We start from the raw sequence: 20942 nt of genomic DNA, 5'->3' as shown, positions 1-20942 counted from the left end.
AGGGTACTCCTGAAACTGTATGTACAAAAGGGAATTTTTTGAGCTTATTTGGCCTTCTTTGCCTATAGCGTAACTTTTATATATAAATCATCCAACAAACTTGCTTGATGTGAAAGATGTACAGTACAGATGCATCTTCTGAAGTGTAGGGAGTAGAAAAACAGATTTTTATCTTTATAAGTTAAAAGGCAGTTTGTAAAATATTAAGAATAGAATATGACAGCTGAAATCACAGAAGTAGACTGTGGAACCAGACTGTTGTATCAGCAGAAGAAAAACATTAGGTTAATCTGTATTACAGCACTCTGAAAGAATACAGAGCTTTGAAAACAGCTTTCACTAGGGGGGTGGGACATTTTACTTTTATGTAGAGCTTTTGTTCATTTAGAATTGTTTACTCCAGCAAGCAACCCTGTGCTCTTTGTTTGACTGATTTTTCCCATTTGGCAGACCCTTTGCAATCACATGGATAACATTCTTCTTTCCACTGAGACACAGAAAAAGTATTCTTTATTGACCTTGCTTGTTGTCCTAAATGACAAAAATATATTTATATACTAGGTGAACTGTATGACTTCATCACTGACTTTTAATTGAAAATTCTTCAAAGCAAAAACCTCAAAGAGCTGCTTTCATTCTTTTTGAACAATCCAATAACTTCTTACTAGCAAACAACTCTGCCCTCAGCTACACACGCACAACTCCCACAGACGGCACTGAGAACTGTGTGCAAGTAGCTGAGTGCTGAAGCTGTGTCAAAAAAATGCCATGCATAGAAGAAATAGGTCTTTTGGGTTGGGTGGGGATTTTTTTTATTTATTTACTGAACAAGAGAGTATTTGCTGTGGAAGTATGGATGTTTACTTTTTTGTTGTTTCTGTGGATGTTTTGGAAAGTTAAGTATTTAATGTTTTATTTTGTATGGTTGCAGTGGGAAGCAAAGCGGAAGACTCAGAAGAACATACACAAAATCATTCAACATCTCGATTTTAGTTTTCTCACCAATATCACAAAACACAGAGCTCATGGACTAAACTTTGTGGTACTGATTTAGAAACACTCTTAGCATTACAGTTTTACATGTGAGGTGTTGTAAATCAAACGGAGATTATGTAAGGACCTAGCATGCCAAGACAAAATTCAGTCCTAGTGTAAGTAGTGAGCACAATTCTGTTAAAACAGATGGAATTGTGCACATTTAACCAAAAAATTTGAGTCTGTGTTTATCTTGTGTTCCTGAATGCTCACTTGCAAGCTTTTCTGACAGGAACAAAACTCTGGATGAGATTAATGGGGTTACACCCTCATGTAGGCAGGTGTTAAAACTAAGGCAAAAATCTCCCTTTAGTATAAACTGGAGAGCTTCACTGACTTCTGCAAAGCTGTGACAATTTACACAAATCCAGGCTCTGTTCATAACAGTCTAATTTTCAGAAACACTGTGCCTCTGCAATTCCAAATGAAAGCAATGAGAGCTAGGGTTGCTCTGCGTTTCTGCAGGGGAAAAAAGTCAAAGGCCCTTTTGTTACCATGTAGCCCATGTGCTGAGAAAGTGTAAAATGAAGATCACAGTGATAGCATTTTCAGCAATCTTGTGTATGTGTACTTACTTACACAAGGTGCAAGCAGAATAAAAATCAGATTGGGCCCCCTGCTAAGGAACCCTCGTTGTTTTTTTAACTCAGTCTTGTCAAGCATAGTCCTATTTAGGCCTTTATAATTTCACAATTAGAGAAGATATTTGCAGTTCTACTACTAATTCCATACAAGTCAAACAAAGGTCTAGTTGTTTTGAATGAAAGTGTGATAAAACACAGATACCCTCTAGTTCTTGCTGTGGTTCAACGTGGATTTCTTCCATCACTTACACAGACTTTGTCTTCACTGTTACACCAATACCCACCCCTCACTTTTTTCCTGGTTGGTGATGCTGATTGTTGCATCAGATCAGGAAAATCAAACCATTTGAAGAAAAAACTCTCAACCTGCATTCTTCAACCCCAGCCATATGATCCTATCCCCTCCTTTTCACAAGCACTAGCAATTAAGCCAGTACAGGAAACTGCTGAGCCAACTGGAAAAAAAAAATAAAACCACTTGTAGCGTTAAAAGTTTGGCTGCTCAACTACTTGACTGGCTCACCGTGGGTTTGAGAGGTGCCAGAGCTAAGGGTAAATGTGGGAATGTGGCCAAAGGTGGAACAATGTGGCCCTAGCCACTAGGAGCCAGTTTCCTTTAGTTTAACTTAGCTTATATTGCAGAATTGGTATCACCACAGGACAATGCTGTCTGTAGCACCAGTAGTTTACTGTAATGGAAAAATTTTAGGTGGATTTTAACACCAAGTTAACACAAACATTGTAAGTAAATAGTAAAGCCTTTATTCTCGTTAAGAACAGCATTTTGAAAATAAAACATTTGCCCATGCTTTACAACCTTTGTAGTTTTGTATACTTATGTACAGTCATCATGGTACACATTGATTGTCTTGAAAATCCTTTAAAGATGTACTTAATAAGATACCAGTATGCAACAGCGGAAAAAAGGGTACATTATAAAACACACATTAATACATTTAATAAATATATATTATCTATCAAAAATGAGCTTTAGCTCTCATCAATTAATAAAAAGCACCTGCTTTGTAATCCTGTAAGTTGGTAGAATAGTCCAGTTGTTTTATTATAAAAGCTACAATGCTCCCTTTTGCATGGCCTTTGGTTAGACCCAAGGCATCAAGCTCAAAGCAAGCCAACCAAGATGCCTGTGTTTAGACTAAAAACAGAAACATCTAGTTCTGTAGTATTTCATGTACCTTGTTTATAGAAACAACTGTATGTATTGAGAGTGTTCTTCTGAAGATGCTACATATTTTCTGGCAAGTGTCAGGCGCCCTCAACTAATCTGAAAGCAGGATAGGATCTGTAAAGTATGGCTTTGAACTTTTTTCCAGTCATTGATCAAAAGCCAGTTATTATAAATCTTGTTTCAGTAACAGTTTTTTCAGATGCTTCACGATTTCATTTTTCTGCATGGAAACACCATGAGCACATAACCGTCAAGGGACAACAAGGGACAACATAGTAGCTTTTATAGTATAAAAGCTAATTATAATTAACTGAACTGCAAAAGGCTTGTGCTTACTTACTTACTACGTTGTTCACAGATGCTCTGCATTCTAGATAACTTTCATAAAAGGCAAAAGTAAATGATTTGTTTATTGTAACAAAAATACAAGTTAACATAAAGGTGCCTTTCTTCAATTACAGTTTTATTTGGGGCATTTTACATCACAGACTAGTGACTTACAAAAAAAAGTTGCTTATTTCTAATTGTATAAAGTTGGGAAATAAAGACCCTCCTAATCTACTGCCACACCTTCACCACCACAAATTAAACCCAATCCTGCTAATTTGCAGTTTTGTGAATAGTCCACGTGACTAACCCAATGAGACTAGTCACGTGAATAGTTTGTAGGATCTGGCCATATCTTTGCATAAGGCCTCAAATTCCAAACAACTTCATCAGGAGCAGGATTGGGAACTCTATTTACCAATTCAGTCACATCTAGAAAAAGAAAAAAACGTTTCTTAATATAACTATATCTTGTACAGATTTTGTCCAAGGTCTGTAAAATGTGTATTATAATTCATAAATCTTGGTTGTAGCATGATAAACTTTTAAAAAGAAAGCTGTCCTACCATTTATGCCATGGTCATCTTATATGTTTTTACAATAGAGTTTTATGAGGGTTTTTTTTAAACTGGTTTTTAAACCCAAAATTCTGCAGGCAAGTGATGGTAATAGGTTTTTTGTTGTTCCAATGATGCATCTTCTGGGTACCTATCTTTATCTTAAATACTATCTTATCTGATCAAAGCTTTGCTTAAAACAAGCAAAATGTATTTCTAAGTCACTGGATAGCATGCAATATCCACCCCTTCCCTACTTGGTTACTAAGGCCATCTAGTTACTTACAAAATAAAATAAGCAATCCCTAAAACAAGCACATGCTTCCTTTGCCTCGAGGAGGGAAGGGCAGGGGGGAGCCAATATATTCCTTTACTCATGCATGACAAGAAAACATTGCTTCTGGAAGAGAAGGGCTTTGAAATAAAACCCCATAAGATGATCATGGCAAGAATGGCAATATATATTTTTTCCATATATAGATATACACATATATATCTGTGTGCAACACTTAGGGACTGGTCTTGCAGCCTCTGTACCTGTACGTAGGCCTACTGGTGTCGATGGGACTACTCGTGGGAGTACAAGTCTGCAGGACTAGGTTCCTAATTCAGTAGAAATGGAGGTACATGAAGAATCAGGAAGACTCTTGAAAAATAAAAAGCTTGTCTTTCTTTTGCAGTATACAGCAAGTAACTTCCTTCTGTGAAGCTACTAAGCTATTCAGTTATTTGTACATTATATTTTTTTAGTTTGAAAATATATATTTTTATTACAGCATATGCAAAGTTTAATTGTTATACGTTTCCTATGCCCTCAAGTAAAAACAATTAGGTTTTAGTATCGAGGAAAGCTAAGATTAACATTGGCCAAACAGTGAGGATACAATGATGTTTTCAATGTCCGATATGTATTAGATGTTAAATAAAGGAATGATTGCTTAAACATAATGAAAAACCATGGCACAAACAATGGGCAATGGGAACCTTTTAAATAACCTGGAGAAAACAAAGATAAAAAGCTTTGAGAAAGTCTGCCTTATATCGACACAAAAAAGTGGAGGGGAGGGGGAGGAGTAGGGAAGAAACCACCTTAAAAAAAAAACAGAAACAACAACAAACCACCTCCAGCACGGAGATTCTACTAGCTAGGCACTAAAATGCACAACCACATTTAAATGCACAAACAACTGCAGTCAAGGGGACTACTCACATGAACAGGGATTAGAAAGGGAGGTCTTGACCCTATCTACTGCTGAGTTTCTCCTGAAAGGTGGTCAGTACTTCCCGGCGGCCACCGCTTTCCTGCTTGCCAAGATCAGCCCAACAGAACAGGCTGGCTCGGGCAGTACAGTGGGCCGCCTTTAATCCACCGTCACAACGAACTCCTTCTGCCAAACTCGAGTCACGTTCTCTCCCCAGCTAAGTCTTTGCAAAAGTATATCCCTTATTCACTTAATGGCTTTGTCTGTAGGAGATGTGAGAGCACGCGGCTCTTTGCTCGCGCACAGGGTTGAGGCTGGAATAATGGGGAATTGATACCACGTGGCCGAGGAGAGCTGCCTCTGTGCTGGACCTACGCTTTTCCCCTCTGCCTCAAGAAGCTCCATAACTCACATGAAACATGCATAGACCTTGCATCCCTCCAGAACTGCATTTCCTACACCAGCTTTTTAAGGAGAAGAGTATCAGCCTACAGTGTAATGGTAATTTAGTTGCCACTGAGTGACAATGCTTGACTACGCATGATGCTATGTGACTGTACAGTACAGCTAATGAAGCAAACAAGGTACCTTTCATGACGTTTGAAATGAAGGGAAAAGGAGCAAAACGGAAAGAAATCCTGCATGTTTTCACACTGTAGTGGCAATCTCTTGTGGCAACATGAATTAAGTTTAGGTGAGAGGAGGGTATTTTGCAAGCAACTGGCAACCAACAAAAACAGGCTTGCCTTGCACACTAGTTACAGACAAGAGAATATCTTACATTTCAGAATACAATATCCCCCTCTTCAAATTTAAGGTGTGCCTACTTCTATTTTAAATTAGATTCAGCTTCAGTTTTACAATTTTGTTTTTGCAATTATCTTATCAGTTCAATGGTGTTCACATTTAGGCAAAATCCTCTGTAGGATTTCGAAAGCTCCTGGATGTTTTGTTGCTTTGTTCTGGTACTGTTATGGATTCCTCCCTCAAAGACACACTGCCAGGGGACAACATCTGCAACAAGGATTCTTATTCTCTACAGCCTACAGCCTTTCACCAGAGGTGTCGTCCAGTGTAACTTGGCGGAGCAGTTGGTATCTGGAAATAAGGATAACAAACCCATAACTGAGAGATCTAGTCTGTTCAAAAATCAGTGTTATCATGCTACATGTACATGGCAGCTTTCCAGACAGTAGTTCCAGAGCAAAGTGATACAAAGAAACTCATCTTCCACCCATACAGTGCATTTACCTCTGTAAAAACCATGACTGTATATACACATTAATCTCTCATTTTACTATCTGATGTTCTCCCTTAAGCTTTGTATCCACCTCAAAACAAAGCAAAAACAAACAAACAAAAAAAATCCCAAAACAAATTGTCTAGCTTCTCATCTTTAAGCTGCCTTTTCCCTGAGCTGCATATTCTGGTATCAGAAAACATAGGCATAGATGAGTCCAAACATCAGAAGGATGCTATTCATTACTGACAGCAAAGCACGAGCTTTTTCATTTTATTCAAGTTGATATGTTTCCCACTGTCTCACCCACACGGGAGAATCCTTGTATCTAGTTCCTCTTGTTCACTAAAATCAACCAAAACTTTACTTATTTAAAAACAAAAAGAGACCTGCAATCAGTTCATGTTATTTGGTTTTAATGCAAAGGTTGAGTTATGGAATCAGCTCATGATTCAAAATAAATAAAACCCAACTCACATGAGTATAAACTGGCTCATGGGTAGATTTTTAAGAAGCATGTAGGTATGCATGAAAAATATGGGGATGAAAATTCTTCTTTTTCAACAGTATGCCTGCTATATGAAATGTCTTCAAGTGCAAATTACACATCATGTGAAAAACATTTAGAAAGTCTGTTTGGCATCAGATCACCAAGCCATTCTTACAACAACCAGGCTGCAGAAAAACAGGTCTATCAAAGAATGGCATGCCAAACTATTGTCTAAGAAAGAAGACTCAATGCTATTAACATTAAAATATTCTATATTCCTCTTTTATGAATCCCTTTCCCAGAGACGTACACATCTGTAACTTACTTACAAAGAATTACATACATTTTACAAGAAAATGGAAGATATGTGACATATCTGCAACAATGATTCTTATTTAAAGTAACATACTGGCCTGCAAACATTTGTGTGACTCACATCATCTTGAAAAAAATCAGGTTAGAAGTTGTGTTGCTTAATAGTTATGTTAAATACCTTAACACAAATTTAATTTGAAAGGGCCATTGAATATGTAGTCTCACCAAAGAACTTGGTTCACTCAAGCTACGCTGCATAATGTGAACGGCCAAGTAAAGAAATGCAAAATACTTTGTAATTACATCTTTTCTAGAGGGAAGGGAAGCATTACATGCATACTTGCTGCCCGAATTTTCATTTATAGCTTTCCCTCCTGCTGTGAATAAGCTAAAAGCAGGGTTTTCAATTATATCAGTGCATATCAAAGATTTCTTAAATCATCACATTTTGATACTTACAGTCCCACCATTTAGCACAACTGCCATCTCAGTTGGCTGATAAACATTGCTTCTAAAAGGAGCACTAGGTCGGCTTCCCAAACTGCCGTTTCGAAATCCTGCCGTTCTTAGCGCTGTGTTTAGAAAAGAGAGATCGTTCTTAGGAACACAATTAATGCTGTGCATCTCCTTTGAAATCATAAAAGTACCTTGCTTCCAGTTTAGTTATTGGGAACTTTGCCATTGATTTTAACTTTCGTGCTGCCATACCAGTTTTCACATTGCTTTTGAACAGCAGTTTTTCTTACATATTTGGGATGGATCTCAGAAGAATCAGTTTTACATAAAATTAACTGTTTGCTGTGGAACGGGAAAAAATTTATTGGAACCAAATTTTTGAAGTTTGCTTAGTCTCATTTCAATAGGAGCTGAATGTTTTCAATCATCAAACCTTTGATGTATCTTGCACAATGTAGTTTGCAAAGTGCTTACTGTATTGGTCTGGATACTGTGGGGTTAAGTAAAATGATATTACATTTTGCCTTCTATCAAATTCAGAGGACAGGGATCCAAAACATTGCTCGAGCCAGTAAAGCATGCTCACAACCCCCCTGAGCATTACTTCAGCATGACTAGCACATAAGGATTTTCCAGATGTTTCAGATTATATTTACTCTGAGAAACTAGAAATATGAAGTAAATATTGCTTTCAAATAGCTTAAACATGGCAAATGACTGAAGCAAAAGGGAAGATACTGATTGTCCTTCTGAATGTTTATACCAGAAATACGTCTGTGTCTCCATTAATTTTAGCACAAGTTGGTATTCAAGATGTATACTGTGAATGAGAGAGATGCATAGTTAGGGATATGCTTCTTTCTCTCTGAGCCAGTCCAGGGACTGGCACATACAAACTCTCTTTTTACTTCGGGGGTAAATAACGGCTTCACTGAATTCAGATGTGGCCAGGGAACAGAGCTCATTTATCCATGCGACTTGCGTGGTTAAAACGGGCAATACTCATTTGTGAGCTGATATTTTCTTAGTATCTTCTTAATTTCTCTTAGATTTAATTAAAATTACAATTCTACACTCTCTGCCTGAAATCCTGAATGAGCTGAAGTTTACAAGAATTTCAGCATAGACTTTAATGAAGCCAGGATTTAATACAGTTGCACTGTGTGGAACAAGATTTCAATGGATCCTACTGCCATATGCTGTCCTCTATCCACTGCTACTCCTCTCTTTGGGAGTTGTGCACAGAGATGAACACTATTGATTTAGCACAGAAATTTAGAAATCCAGCCCTGCAAATGCTCAGTTGTTGACTTCAGATACACACAGACGCTCACTTGCTCTATATTTTAAAATTAGGTATTTTTGCAGAACACTGGGAGAACAAAAGATGAAAATGCCTACTCTAGAATTATGTAATTTTTATTTTATATTTAACCATCTCAGGGTCAGTAGTATTCTTTCTTTGTAGTTTGGCTTCTTATTGTGTGTTAAACACAAATGATTACACTGGTATTTGCTAGTACATATAAAGAAAAAAAATCTCTTTATAATGCATACTATCATTAAAATATTTATACATTTACACAAAATATTTACACAAAATTTCCATGGTCATTTCAAAGTTATCTTAAAGGGCCAGTAAATTCAATTTCATATTGCTAGATTTTCCTTCCCTACTATTGCAAAAAGTCTGAAATTCTTTTAACATGAGAATCAGAAAAAGCTTGTCAAAATACTCATTTTGGAATTTTTTTCTCATACCAGATTTACCATTTTTCTTTCTGCTTTCTCCATTACTATTAAATACATCTACTTGCATAGAGTATGTATAGGTAAAAAAAAATAGTGCCAAGAAGATTTGAGCAAATGTCATGTCAAAGTCTCCTTTTAACATGTATTTTAAATTTTGTTAACTTTGTTTTTAGGCATTGGCTCTGAGGGTAACTTGTAAAAGGTCATAAATGAAATTCAGTGAGTACCAGAGCTGCTTAGGCTTGGGTTTATTGACAGCTGTAGCATTCTACATTTCACATCCAGATTTTTCATGTATGAGGCAAATTCTCTGCCATACTAGTTGCCCTACTAGTGTGCACTGCACTTCCAGAGAGCACTGAGAACTTGTTCAAGTTGCCTTTTTCCAGGGTTTCTAAATACTTTACTAACATTTTTACAAGACACAGGTATGAAAATAACTCTTTTAAGTAGATATTTCAACTTATCTATCATATGAATATTAAAATCCCAGATCAGTATATTGTTTAAATGATGTTTAAATAATTGACTTTAAAATAGTTTTGCTTTATTAATGCTTAATGATATTCCTGGAATAGAACAGTTCTTGTTGTTATGTGTAACTTGGAGCTACATTTTGCTAAGAAAGCGAGAAACGAGGAAAACATGCTTGTTTGAACCTACAGTTTAAAGGTTTCTCAGGTTCTTAAAATGCTGCTTAAAATCTTAAAAAAAAAAAAAAGAAAAAAGAGCAAAATTACTAAATTATTTTATACAAGTATTAGTAGAGATAACAAGAATTAATAGAAAATACTTATCCAAGCATGTCTTCTATTTAAAGCTAACTACTTACTACAACAGATATTACAGTCAGGGAACTAAGAGGTGTTTTCTGGTTATCCTGGCTTCCAAAATTTTACAACTAGTAGATCTTATATTCTTAAACATCATTCTTAAGTATAATTGAAGAAAGTACCCTTCCTTTAATTTCTAAACTCTTAATGATGAATTCTTGAATTGAGGTTAATTAAATGAATAAAAGAAGAGAACATTCTCTACATACCTACAGAGAGCCAATTGCTAATAGATTCCAGGTGCTTAGCCACTGACAACCATCAGTACAGTGATCTGACTTAATTTAACACTTCAGCAGCCGTAATATGTGACTTGAATATTATTACCTGTATTTACTTCAAGTCTCTACCATACTAGTAAGTGTTGTCTCCAAACCCCGTTGTCATAAGTCTGTACTTAAAGAACTGCTGCAAAGGAATAATGAATCTGTTTTGATTTATTAAAAATTTATGTATCCTTCTCCCACATGCCATAGGAATAGGAGTGACATGCATTTATTACGATAAATATTAATAAGGGCATCAGATAAGGAAATCTATTTTGTATTGTACTGCGTAAGATTCAGATAGATTAAAACAGAACATAAATTGCATTATAATAGACACTATAATGATTTTATGGCTATCATACGTCTATCCATTTCGCTAAAAAACTTAATCACTGAATGATTAGATCAAAAAGGAGCCTCCAGTTCTTTTTTAAAATGTATGCATGAATGGGAACAATACAGAGTGAAAGATCCAATTTTGTTCTTAGAGCTGCCTTAGTCAGAAATAGCTCCACTGAAGCCAGTGCAGTTACCTTACTATGAAATTAATTTAATGGGGGATGGAGGACAGTTAAAAAAAAAAAAAAGTGCTTTTACAGTCTGTTGTGAAGCTGCCTCTGCTGCTCGAACATTAGTAATAAACAACCATTCTTTTATCCATGCGATTTTTTGTTTGTTTTACCACTGCCCTTGGAATATACTCACAGAACTTAACTCCTTTCTGTTCAAAGCTTCCATACTAGAAGGAGACCTTTAAAGTTCCTGCTAAAACACTTAGAGGAAAAATGCCTTCCTGACCTGACATTGTGCCAAAGAAGAGTACTGTTTTCCTCCACGTCTGGTCTATATCCAGAGGAAACATCAAACCCAGAGGAAATCAAAGATAGATAAAGATGAATAGGAAGGTGAAGTGCCTGGACAACGTGCCCCAAGCCGCCTTTTACGGGCTGCCAAAGCCATGTGGCAACTATTGGCTGGGATTCCAAAGTCCTCTTCTCCATTTGAGTGAATGAAAAGCAGTGTAACTAGTAATGAAACCCTTTATCCAACCGTGGGACAGCACCAGACTGCAACCTGCACTACAGAACACCATCAGGCTCGTGCTTCCCATCTCTGGTCACATAAGCATCCCTGTGTATTTTCTGATATGGGTTAAACGTCCGGCAATGGTTTGGATCTCTCAAGCTAACAGTTGTTGCTGGCCCTTTCAGTAATGGCTCAAAAACATTTCCATTGCAGATTTTAATGATGTGTCACCACACATTGTTCTGTGTCACCAAACAGCTATGACAAGGAAAGCCACCATTACCTGGAAACCTCTATCTATGCATACTCTGTTCAGAGGTTAAAGCTGTCAGAACAAAGACTGTCTTTGAACTTGTCTATACGCCACTTTGCATTTTTTCCCCCACAGTCTCACAAAGTGGCATTAAATCCCATTTTAATGGATATATAATTAATAATAATTATTTTGCTGCCTGAGGCTGAGCATTTTGTAACATAGAACACAATTTTTTTTCTTGGGTTTTTGGAAAGTATTTCATATTAAATGTTGTTAACTGATAATGACAAAAAATGTAATTTAAACTATTTTAAAATAGAGGCTATTTTTTCCACAGTGCATTTTTTTGGCTTTCAGCATTGGCTTTGCATTTGAAATTGTTCAGTTTTTCAATGAAAAAACAACATGCAGAAGAATTATTTTAACCAAAGACTTATTTTCTATATTGCATTTTTTTCATTTTTCCCCCCCACAAGGTGATATCTTAATAAAAATTGTAAAAGGAAACAATATGTAGTGTGAAAAATATGTTATTTGTAATGACTCTTGTTTTGAACACCTGAAAAATGTCTCATACAGATGATTTTCTTGGCTACTACAGAAAAATATAGTCTTCTATAGTAAATTCTTACCTGCATTATGCTCATCCATTGAAAAGGCTTTATTTTCCATGTAGCTCCGAGGAAGCTGTATATCTTCCTCAAAAGCAGTTTCACGCATCCTTGGCTGTGAAGTATCAAAATAATTGGGAGTGTTTTCCTGCTGTGATGGAAGGATGGTACAGTGGACCTCTGGGATGGCATGAAAAATAACAAACACCCAACCACTGGACACCAGTGCAATAGCAAGAGTGGGATCACTCCATTTGTCTCTTCTCTTTAGCTCAGCGTTACCAAAGAGGTACATAGTCATCCAAGCTACCCAAATCAGAATGGAAAAAAAAAGTGTTATAATGAGGCATACTCCATTTTTCTTCCATTTCTTAAACTTTCCACAGAGAGTGAAAAGAGAAAATCCCATGGTAAATACCATCAGGAACATAACATAAATCAAAGCCATAGCAAAATCCATTGGTTCATAGCTGCAGGCCAACTTGTTATCTCTGACAATTGTCAGTATTAACCACTCGGTTGCAATAATGACCTGAACGAGCATCAGGCAGATTGCCACACCAGCTAGATGCCAGCCAGATGGACTCTTCCCATGTCGAACTAGTCTGCGAAGTCTCCAGGCTTGAGCTAGCAAGCACGAGAAGCACAAAGCAAAGATAACTCCCCATAGAAATCTTCGGGTAGAGCACACCGTTTCATCTTCTTGTATGATGAAAGCAAACGTCAGCCCAAACAGTCCGAGAGTCCCAAAAAGAAAGAGGAAGTGCATTCCCAGGGGGCTCTTCTTCTCCTTGTCCTTGATGAAGGGCAGCCTCACCAGCAAAATCAGCATCAGCAGTAACGTCGTCAGCACACCTGCCCCCGCAACTGCCTCCACAACTATTCCCCAAATGGCATCCAGGTCGCACAGGTACACGTACTGAGGGAGAAGATCCAGTCCACACCCTCTAGACGTACTTGAGTTTTCAGAAGAGCCATAGCTGATCACGAAGAGGAGGAAGAAACCAATGGCTGGGTAGGTTTTCATTTTTCTGTCTGAGACAACAAAATATTTGTTTGTTTAGCTACAGTTCACTTTGGAGGATTTCACAGCAATTGGAAGCACAGCTTGTTTCAGTAGCCCGTGGTTGCTGGTTTTTTGCACTGGATTTGCACCTGGCACAGCCTACCCCAGTCCCCTTTGCTGCCCTCCCAGAAAGCTGCTTTTGCCTGTTGTACTCAAAATGCAAACTGACTCATTTCTGTGTTTGCACAGATTGAAAACAACATTTCCAAACACTGTCCCTGCAAATATCCTAAAATACAACCAGAAGAAGTTAGGTATCCTGTTGCAAAATAATACATTATCTACAGTACTTTATTGTTCAAATTCAGGTGCTTAAAGTATGTGTAAATTGCACTGGGCCTGAGGCAAGTCTAAGTTGTATCAGAATTAGACTGTTTCATCGCCTTGTTCCTTCTACTGGAATAAAGGCAGAGTCAAAACCACTTTTTTTTTTTTATAGGATAGAGCAGTCCCAGGAAAATAAACATCGTGCTTTTTTTTTTTTTTTTTTTTTTAAAAGGAAAATGTTGTTTTCATGCTCAGTCAATAGGCAGTTATAATATGCACTCCTTTCATCCTCTTCCAAAGCCCAGGTATTAGATTGCATTTGCAAATGGGAATGGTTGGCTAGAGAAATCCCATATTCTGTAACAATTGTGCACACATGCAGTGTCATCAATCAACTAATCAAAAATGAATGACTCATTGTGCTTCTTAGCAAGTCAAAAGCCATCCAAAGGAAACAAACAACAAAAAACAGAGCATCACTTTCCCCAATCCAGAGAGCGAACAATGGTAAACTCTTTAGGAACACAACATATCCCACTCCACCATCAGGACCAAAAGCCTATACGAATTCCAACTTAGTTTGGGGAAGAACAGGGGTTCGGTGCTTTAAGATTATACGTGTCATAGCATTTGCTTTTATTAAGCAAAGCAGGGCAAAGGAGATAGTTAAAAATGTAACCTTTAAATGAACAATCTGCCCCAGCAATAGCTGCCGTGTAAGGGCAGTCTGAAGTAAACACTACATGCACCAGATACGAAACCTGACGCTGTTAACCTTCACTTGCATAGTTAGTGCCGCAGGTTCCAGCAGGATCATCGTGCCTAGGTGAAAATGTTCAGAGTAAGACTTCCATTTGTATGGTATGACCATATGGAAGAAAAGCACCATATAAACAGGCAATACTGTCAGTCACATAGCTCATGCGACGTGTTTAAGATATAAAGCGAGAAGCAGAGAAACTATCAGTAGCTCTTTTGTAAGTTAAACAAACAGCCCCAAATGATTACCAATCTAAAGATATTTCATAAATCAGAAATGCGTTTAATGAAAACATCAAAAACGTTAATGAGTTGAAAATGGTTTAACGTAATGGTGCAATGTTCTTGTATTGAACATGATTAGTCATAACCAATACAAAAACTATTTACATAGACTGTCCGAAACTGTAGAGAATCTCTTACAGCTGAGAACTACGGGTTTTCTTCCTGCACATTACAGTCCTGTAATGATCAAAGTTAAATCTTGAAGATATCAATCTTCAAACTAATGTTCATTCCCCTTTCACTGAGTTATGACCAATGCCTGTTGTCGGCCTCTGCCAGGAGACAGATGATTGAAATTATGCTGTTTCCTATTAGAGGCACCAAGACAGCAAATGTGCCAATATAAATGCGTAATGACTTTATGGACTTCATTCATACAACAGACAAAAAAGCTTATTACAAAACTTCATCTCAGAAGTGGAAGCTGTGACAAATAACATGATCTGGGACTGGACAAACAGGAAAAGGGTAATCGATATCTTTGCCTACCCATAGAAATTATAGTATCCTTACACTGTTGAAAGGGCTACAATGTTCTAATGATGCAATGACATGCAGCTAACGAGTAATGATTTTTTTTTTCTACCTAACTGTAATTTACTTTATGGTGAATTGGTAGAATATTTACCTGTTTATATCTGATTTGTATAACAGGTCTCTCAATGACTGTCACAACACTCACGTTAAAAACACTGACTTTACAGACAGAAAACTAATCATCAGTGAAATATATTCATTTTTGTATTGAATGTGGTTACACTCAATAGATCTCCTTGCCCTATGAGTACATAATTAACTAGAAGGAAACTTTCTGAAGGTAATTTTGCAATTCCTTCTATGCACAGGCGGTTCCTACTTCAACTAGTGCATTTACTCTTTAGAATATCCAAAATGTCCTAAAGTGTGAAATGGTCAGTGCCTGCTGATACAAAAGGAGGAAATCCACTAGGATCTACTACGGCAATACCACAAACCACTGGTACCGATTTCAAGAAGCAGGAGGTCATGTGGAAAATTATTCAAAATTCATTCTAAATGTCTCCCAAACTGGAAACAATAAACAGCCCTTAAGTGAGGATCATGTTAATTTTCCACTATCCTATCACTTACAAATTATGATATGTGTGTACTAAATTGGTTTCAATACTAGTTTTGTTTATTAGCTACTCTCCAAAGACCTGGGGGGTAATGAATTAAGTGCAAGTATCTCCATTTCTAAGACGTTTTCCAGTTTTCTGGTTACTTTATTCATGTCATGTAACCCTCATGTGATTGAGCTATTCTAGGACAGTCTGTTTCCATGGAGATTGTGCTGCATGGGTAAGCAGTCATATTGTCAGCCCATCATTTGTTTCCTCTTCCTATTTGGAAGTGTTTGGGAGGGGGGAAGGGAGGGTTAATGAATTTTGAGTACGAAGAAGTAGTTTCTTTTGGAAGGGGAAATTAAGCTTCAGACAAAATAGATATTCAGAAATGCTGAGATGGTCAACTCAGGAGTAGTTTTCCCAAGTTACTTCCATTTGTGAAATTACTTTTGGGAGAGCTGATGGAAATAAACAGTGGTTCTCTTAGAAATCTCCTAGATAGCTATTGTATTGACCAAGAAATCTCTAGGACTGCTGACAGGTATTCTTGGCATGAAATTATATTCCTACCAAATGTCAGTAAGTCTCGCTAAACAGTAGATCCTGTCCACGCCAAAGCTTGCAAGCAGGGCTTGAAATCTCCAAACAAGGAATCTTTTCCTCACTACTACTATCAATATAGCCATGTTTGCAACCTGTTTACTACGTATTTCTGCCCGACTAGGTAAAAACTGGTAACATTAATAATCAACCCCCACGATGATACTAGCCAAAATCCTCTTTCTAGCACTGGTACTCAGCACTGAACTCAGACAAGTGTATAGACAAGGAAAAACATTGCATTACAACATACAAGTTTGGCAAGGGAATACCACAGCTTTAGATGAAACCATAGATTCAATAAATTTAAGGGAAAACCAGTAAGTCTTTTTGTCAGAAAAGTTGGTTTGGAAAAAAAGAAGTATATCAATATGGTTTTTTTATTAAAATAGTGTCTTCCTCAAGCCTGTGCTGTGGGTAGAATGGCAGAGCCCTGTGTCTCTCGAGATTTTGTACTGGAATATTCTGTCTGCACATTATCCCCAGTAGTTACCTAAATCAGTAACTGCAGAGGAGTAGTATTTTTACCTCTTTATGTCTAGATTAGCTCTTAGCAAAGTTATGCAACCTCACGATAGTAACAATAACACTCTATTTGACTGGCACTTCACTTCTGCTATTACCAGAGAGCTACAGCAATAGTAATACAGAAATGTCACAGAAACATTCCAGCACAGATATAGTAAGTGGCATCAATATATCCCCCGCATAGTTGAATGGAACTGTTCATACAGAAGGAAATCAACTTGACGTTTATTTTTTTGTTTGTTCCCAGATCCCCCTCCAAAATTATATTTCCTTACAAGTAGTTAAGCCAACATACCTGAACCCAGAGCAATCACGAGCACTTAAAATGAATCAATAAGCCTTAGACATTTCAGGCAAAAGCAGCAAACAATTAGCAGGACAGCTTGCAAATCCAGTCCTCAATTTTTGGTCCAAAATCTGCTCTCAATGACAACAACAACAACTCCACTGTTTTCAACAGAGTGAAGTCCCCTACATTATCAGGTGTAGAATCACTACAGAAATGGCAGACACAAGGCTGCCCCAGCGGGTACGAAGTACAATTACAAGCAACTAAGCAGAAACAAAATCTCACAGTTGTCATCAAAAAGTTGTCACAGTTGAAAATCAATGAGGCTTTCAATAGCTAAAGTCTTCTGGCCAAAGACTGCAAATATCTCTTATCTGGTCAAAAAGATACTGCTGTATGCTGCTGGAGAATAATATATAAAGAATAAATCTGTAACCAAGATTTAAGGTTAGGCTATTTGTGGTTAGATGTGTTATCCGTTCCCCTTTTTAGAGTCCTAACGTTAATCAACTGATACAGGTAGATGCATCCAATCACAGAGAAGAAAAACAATCTAATAAATAAAAGCATAATAGCACAAACAGTAACCTGTTCTGCCACACATAGGCAGAAGACTGGTTCACTGTACAATTTCCAAAAGACAACCGCCCCCACCACAAAGTGTTATGGAGAGATGCTAGTGAGTGAGAAATTAATCACAACATGGGATCTCTGCCAGCTTCTTTTGATCAGATCTGACAAATGAGCTTCAGGACTGATAACAGAGCCAAGCCGAGATCAGACTACTCAAGAAATGTATTTCCAGAATAATAATTAATAGTGCACTTGTGCTTTGTATGCAAAAATACAGCGGTGATTTAGACATCCCCTGCATTAGAATAACACGCATCATGCTATGTACAGCCTCACAGTTACAGAAAACAAGACCCTACTCCGAAAAGGACACATAGAAAAAGCACTGGTTTCATTTAGAAATACTCTGCGATGCTGAATATAATATGAAATTATCTTTCTAATATTCTAGGTGCTCACAATTCCCTTTGGTCAGATTCTGTATATCGCCTGTGCCTGGATACTTCTGACTAATGCCTGATGTTCATTATACTACCGATAGCAATCAATGATAGCAATCAGTGTTTTTCTTTTCTTTGCTAACTCTCGGACTGTTTCTGTTCATGTCACAGCCTCATGGCAGATGGGTTTCCTTCACCCGATTTCTTCTGATGTAGCGAGAGCACACCTCAACACTGATATTCACTGCTGGCGAGTAGCAAGCATATCACCAACAAATAGATACTCAGTACTACAGCGATGATAACCAACCTAGGTGTTTAGGTTCAGCACGCAGGAAATCTTGTTAGCCTTGGGATAAACGTTAGGTCAGGTGTAAACAAAGGGTTCACATAAGTGCTCAATCCTATCGCTATTTGGCTTTGGGGAGAGGTAATACAGAGACGGGGCTTTTTATTAACTAGAGAGAAAACTGCTAATGCTGCGCAGCCCTTCTGCGGGGCTGCACTGCACCCAGCGCTGCGCACCCACAGCCCCGGCCGGGGCTCCCACCGGCCCCGGGACCAGACAGCAGCAGCGAGGGGCCAGCGAAAGGCTCTTCCCGCTCGGCCCAGATCCCATCACCGCTGCCCTTGAGCTCCCGCCGAGAAGTGAGCTAGACAACAGCGCAAAGGTGCCTGGCTTTGCTGCAACTACCCCGTGTCCGCGTACGAGCGCGGGTGCGAAGCCGAGCAGCCCCCTCCTCGCAGGCCGGTACGCAGCTGCCTCCTCTCCGGTCTCCCCGTAATCCGCCTGCAACCTCCTCCTCCCGTACGCTGTCTATCCCGCTCCAGCCTCCTCTCTTTTGTCCCTTCGCTCATTTCCCTCTTCGGTTTCTTTTTCCAGCCTCTCCCTCCCCCGCCCGTCCCCGCTCGCCTTCCCCATCCTGTCTCTGAACTCCTCTACCCTCCTCGCCAGCCTTCTTCCCCGCTCCCCGCCGCGCTGCGCAGCCCCCTGCCTCAGCCCCCCCCGTCCTGCCCTATATCCCGTCTAATCCCCCTCCCGGACTCCTATATCCAGCCTGTTGTCTGCTCGCGGCCACCGGGCTAATTCTGCGGGCAGCGCACGGAGCAAAGCCGGGCGAGCGGCTCCATTGTGCCTCCCCCCCCCCCGCAGCGCTGCCCCGGGTGCGCCGCGGCTCCGGCGCAGCCGGGACCGGGGGCCGGTCCCCCCCGCCCGCTCACTCACCCGCTGGCTGCTGCGGCCGAGGGCGGCGGGGCAGCTCTGTCCGCCAGCCCGCCGCAAGTCACATCCCGGCACCGGCGGCGCGGCGGCTCCGCGGCGGGGAGCGAGCGCAGCGCCGAGCCCCCCCGCGGCGGCGGAGGCGGCTCATGGAGCGCCTGGCCCCTGTGCGCGGCGTGCGGAGCGGAGCGGAGCGGTACGGTCCGGTGCGCTGCCCGCCGCGCTCTACGCCCGCCGCCCCGCTGCGCTACGGCCCCGCGGCCAGCCCCCTCCCACCGCCCCAGCCCCGCCCCGCCCCGGCACGGCACGGCACGGCTCGGCGGGGCCGGGCTCGGCCCGGCCCGGCCCGGCCCGGCGTACCCCGGGGGCAGCGCACCCCCCGGCACCGGGGCGTCATGGTCAGCGCGGGGCTGCTCTGCAGCCCCGGGGAAAGGAGCAGCGGGCATCCACGCGGCAAGGGTGCGCACACGCAGAGCTGCATGTGCAGCGTGGCACGTATAAGCCTCTATAAGCGTAGTCTTGCACAGTCGGACACACGTGTGGTCGCAGCTCTACGTGCTCCTACAAGGTGACGCGAACGCCGGGCACACAGAAAGGCGTGAGCAGGCACACATGCACAGAGGCATTCCTGTGTGCTCCCGTGCTGCACAAGTGAGTGCGAGAGAAACATGGGCAGTGTGGATTAGGCAAACACCTCCCAGGCACGTTAGCTGCGTGTGCACACCTATGGCCAATTTGGGGATTTCAGAGGTGGGAAGTTTTGCAGCCTTGTGACAGTGGGGATTTTGCAATGGGCTGGATACGTTCACCAAATCTGCCCCGAAGGCATGCGTCCAACCTGCTGCTACCTCAGACAGCAGCTAAACATTTGGAAGAGAAAAATGTTAAGTGCGTCTTTATCGTGCAAGTGAAATTTTACAGTCTGCTTATGCAGCAAAATTCGGGAGCAGGCCCTGTGAGCGCATGAGGCCCTGCAAAGGCGATGCTGGGAACTGTTCGGTATCTGCCTCCCACCTCCCAACATGCAGCTAATCTCCCACTTTCCAGCTTCTCCACTGTTCAAATCTGAGACAGTTGTAACCCTTATGCACAGGACAGGGCTTCCTACAAACTTCGGGAGGAGCTATTTGTAGCAGGGAAAGACAGTCAGCTTCAGCCCATGATGTTCATGAACAGGAGAAACTTGCTTGCCTTCTCAACTGGTTAGAGTACGTTTGTGTGATGCCTCTGTGACCGGCAGCCGTGCTGTATCCTGCATCCGTGGTTTTATGTTTTCACTTAAACCGCTAACGAGAAACTGAGCAGCTACAGTTGACATGGTGTTATCAGCGGGGAGCAACTGATGCCTGTCCTTCCTGAACAGGGGCAGCACGCCGCCCTTCTTGCCAGGTTTCCGTATCCAGAGCCTTCCAAAGGGAAACGTCTGCTCTGAAACGTGCATTCCTCCGCACAGAACAACTGTAACCTTTAAACAGACTCATCCTAACCTGCGTGGGCTTATTTAGATGTCACTTATTATGCCTTGGGGGGTTACCTGAACTTCTCAGCGTGGCTGACATGGAGTAAATCGGATGGTGTGGTTGGGCTGTAATTGCCTGTGTTTAGGCAGGGCAGCGGGGGGAGAACAGCTGAAGCAGAAGAACAATTTCACATTTCTGCTCTTTTCTCTCTAAATTTCTCTGCCTTGCT

At 40.4% G+C, this 20942-nt stretch overlaps 2 protein-coding genes across 4 annotated transcripts in view; one reads left to right on the top strand and one right to left on the bottom strand.

Annotated features, from left to right (window-relative positions):
* Positions 1–11594, top strand: part of IQCK (IQ motif containing K) — a 54386-nt gene extending 42792 nt beyond the window's left edge. The window contains exon 9 of one of the 2 annotated variants that reach the window (XM_076351548.1): positions 10981–11594. In XM_076351548.1, the coding sequence (XP_076207663.1) occupies positions 10981–11006 (26 nt within the window). In that variant the 3' untranslated portion in view covers positions 11007–11594. Of the gene's footprint in view, positions 1–931; positions 2436–10980 lie in introns of those variants that run through there. The other variant, XM_076351547.1, reaches the window with a different exon arrangement.
* Positions 2359–19367, bottom strand: GPRC5B (G protein-coupled receptor class C group 5 member B). 2 transcript variants are annotated; one of them, XM_076351545.1, is made up of 4 exons: positions 19260–19367; positions 12164–13177; positions 7399–7511; positions 2359–5992 (listed from the first exon to the last, which is right to left on the bottom strand). In XM_076351545.1, the coding sequence occupies exons 2-4, from the start codon at positions 13167–13169 to the stop codon at positions 5948–5950; spliced, it is 1164 nt and encodes a 387-aa protein (XP_076207660.1). In that variant the 5' UTR covers positions 13170–13177; positions 19260–19367; the 3' UTR covers positions 2359–5947. The 2 variants fall into 2 exon arrangements, with proteins under 2 accessions (XP_076207660.1, XP_076207661.1); XM_076351546.1 differs by lacking the exon at positions 19260–19367 and adding an exon at positions 18345–18398.
* Between the last annotated feature and the right edge of the window lie 1575 nt (positions 19368–20942).

Source organism: Aptenodytes patagonicus, chromosome 13 (genome assembly GCF_965638725.1).
Source record: "Aptenodytes patagonicus chromosome 13, bAptPat1.pri.cur, whole genome shotgun sequence".
Classification (NCBI taxonomy): domain Eukaryota; kingdom Metazoa; phylum Chordata; class Aves; order Sphenisciformes; family Spheniscidae; genus Aptenodytes; species Aptenodytes patagonicus.
This window is presented reverse-complemented; position numbering and strand designations above follow the sequence as displayed.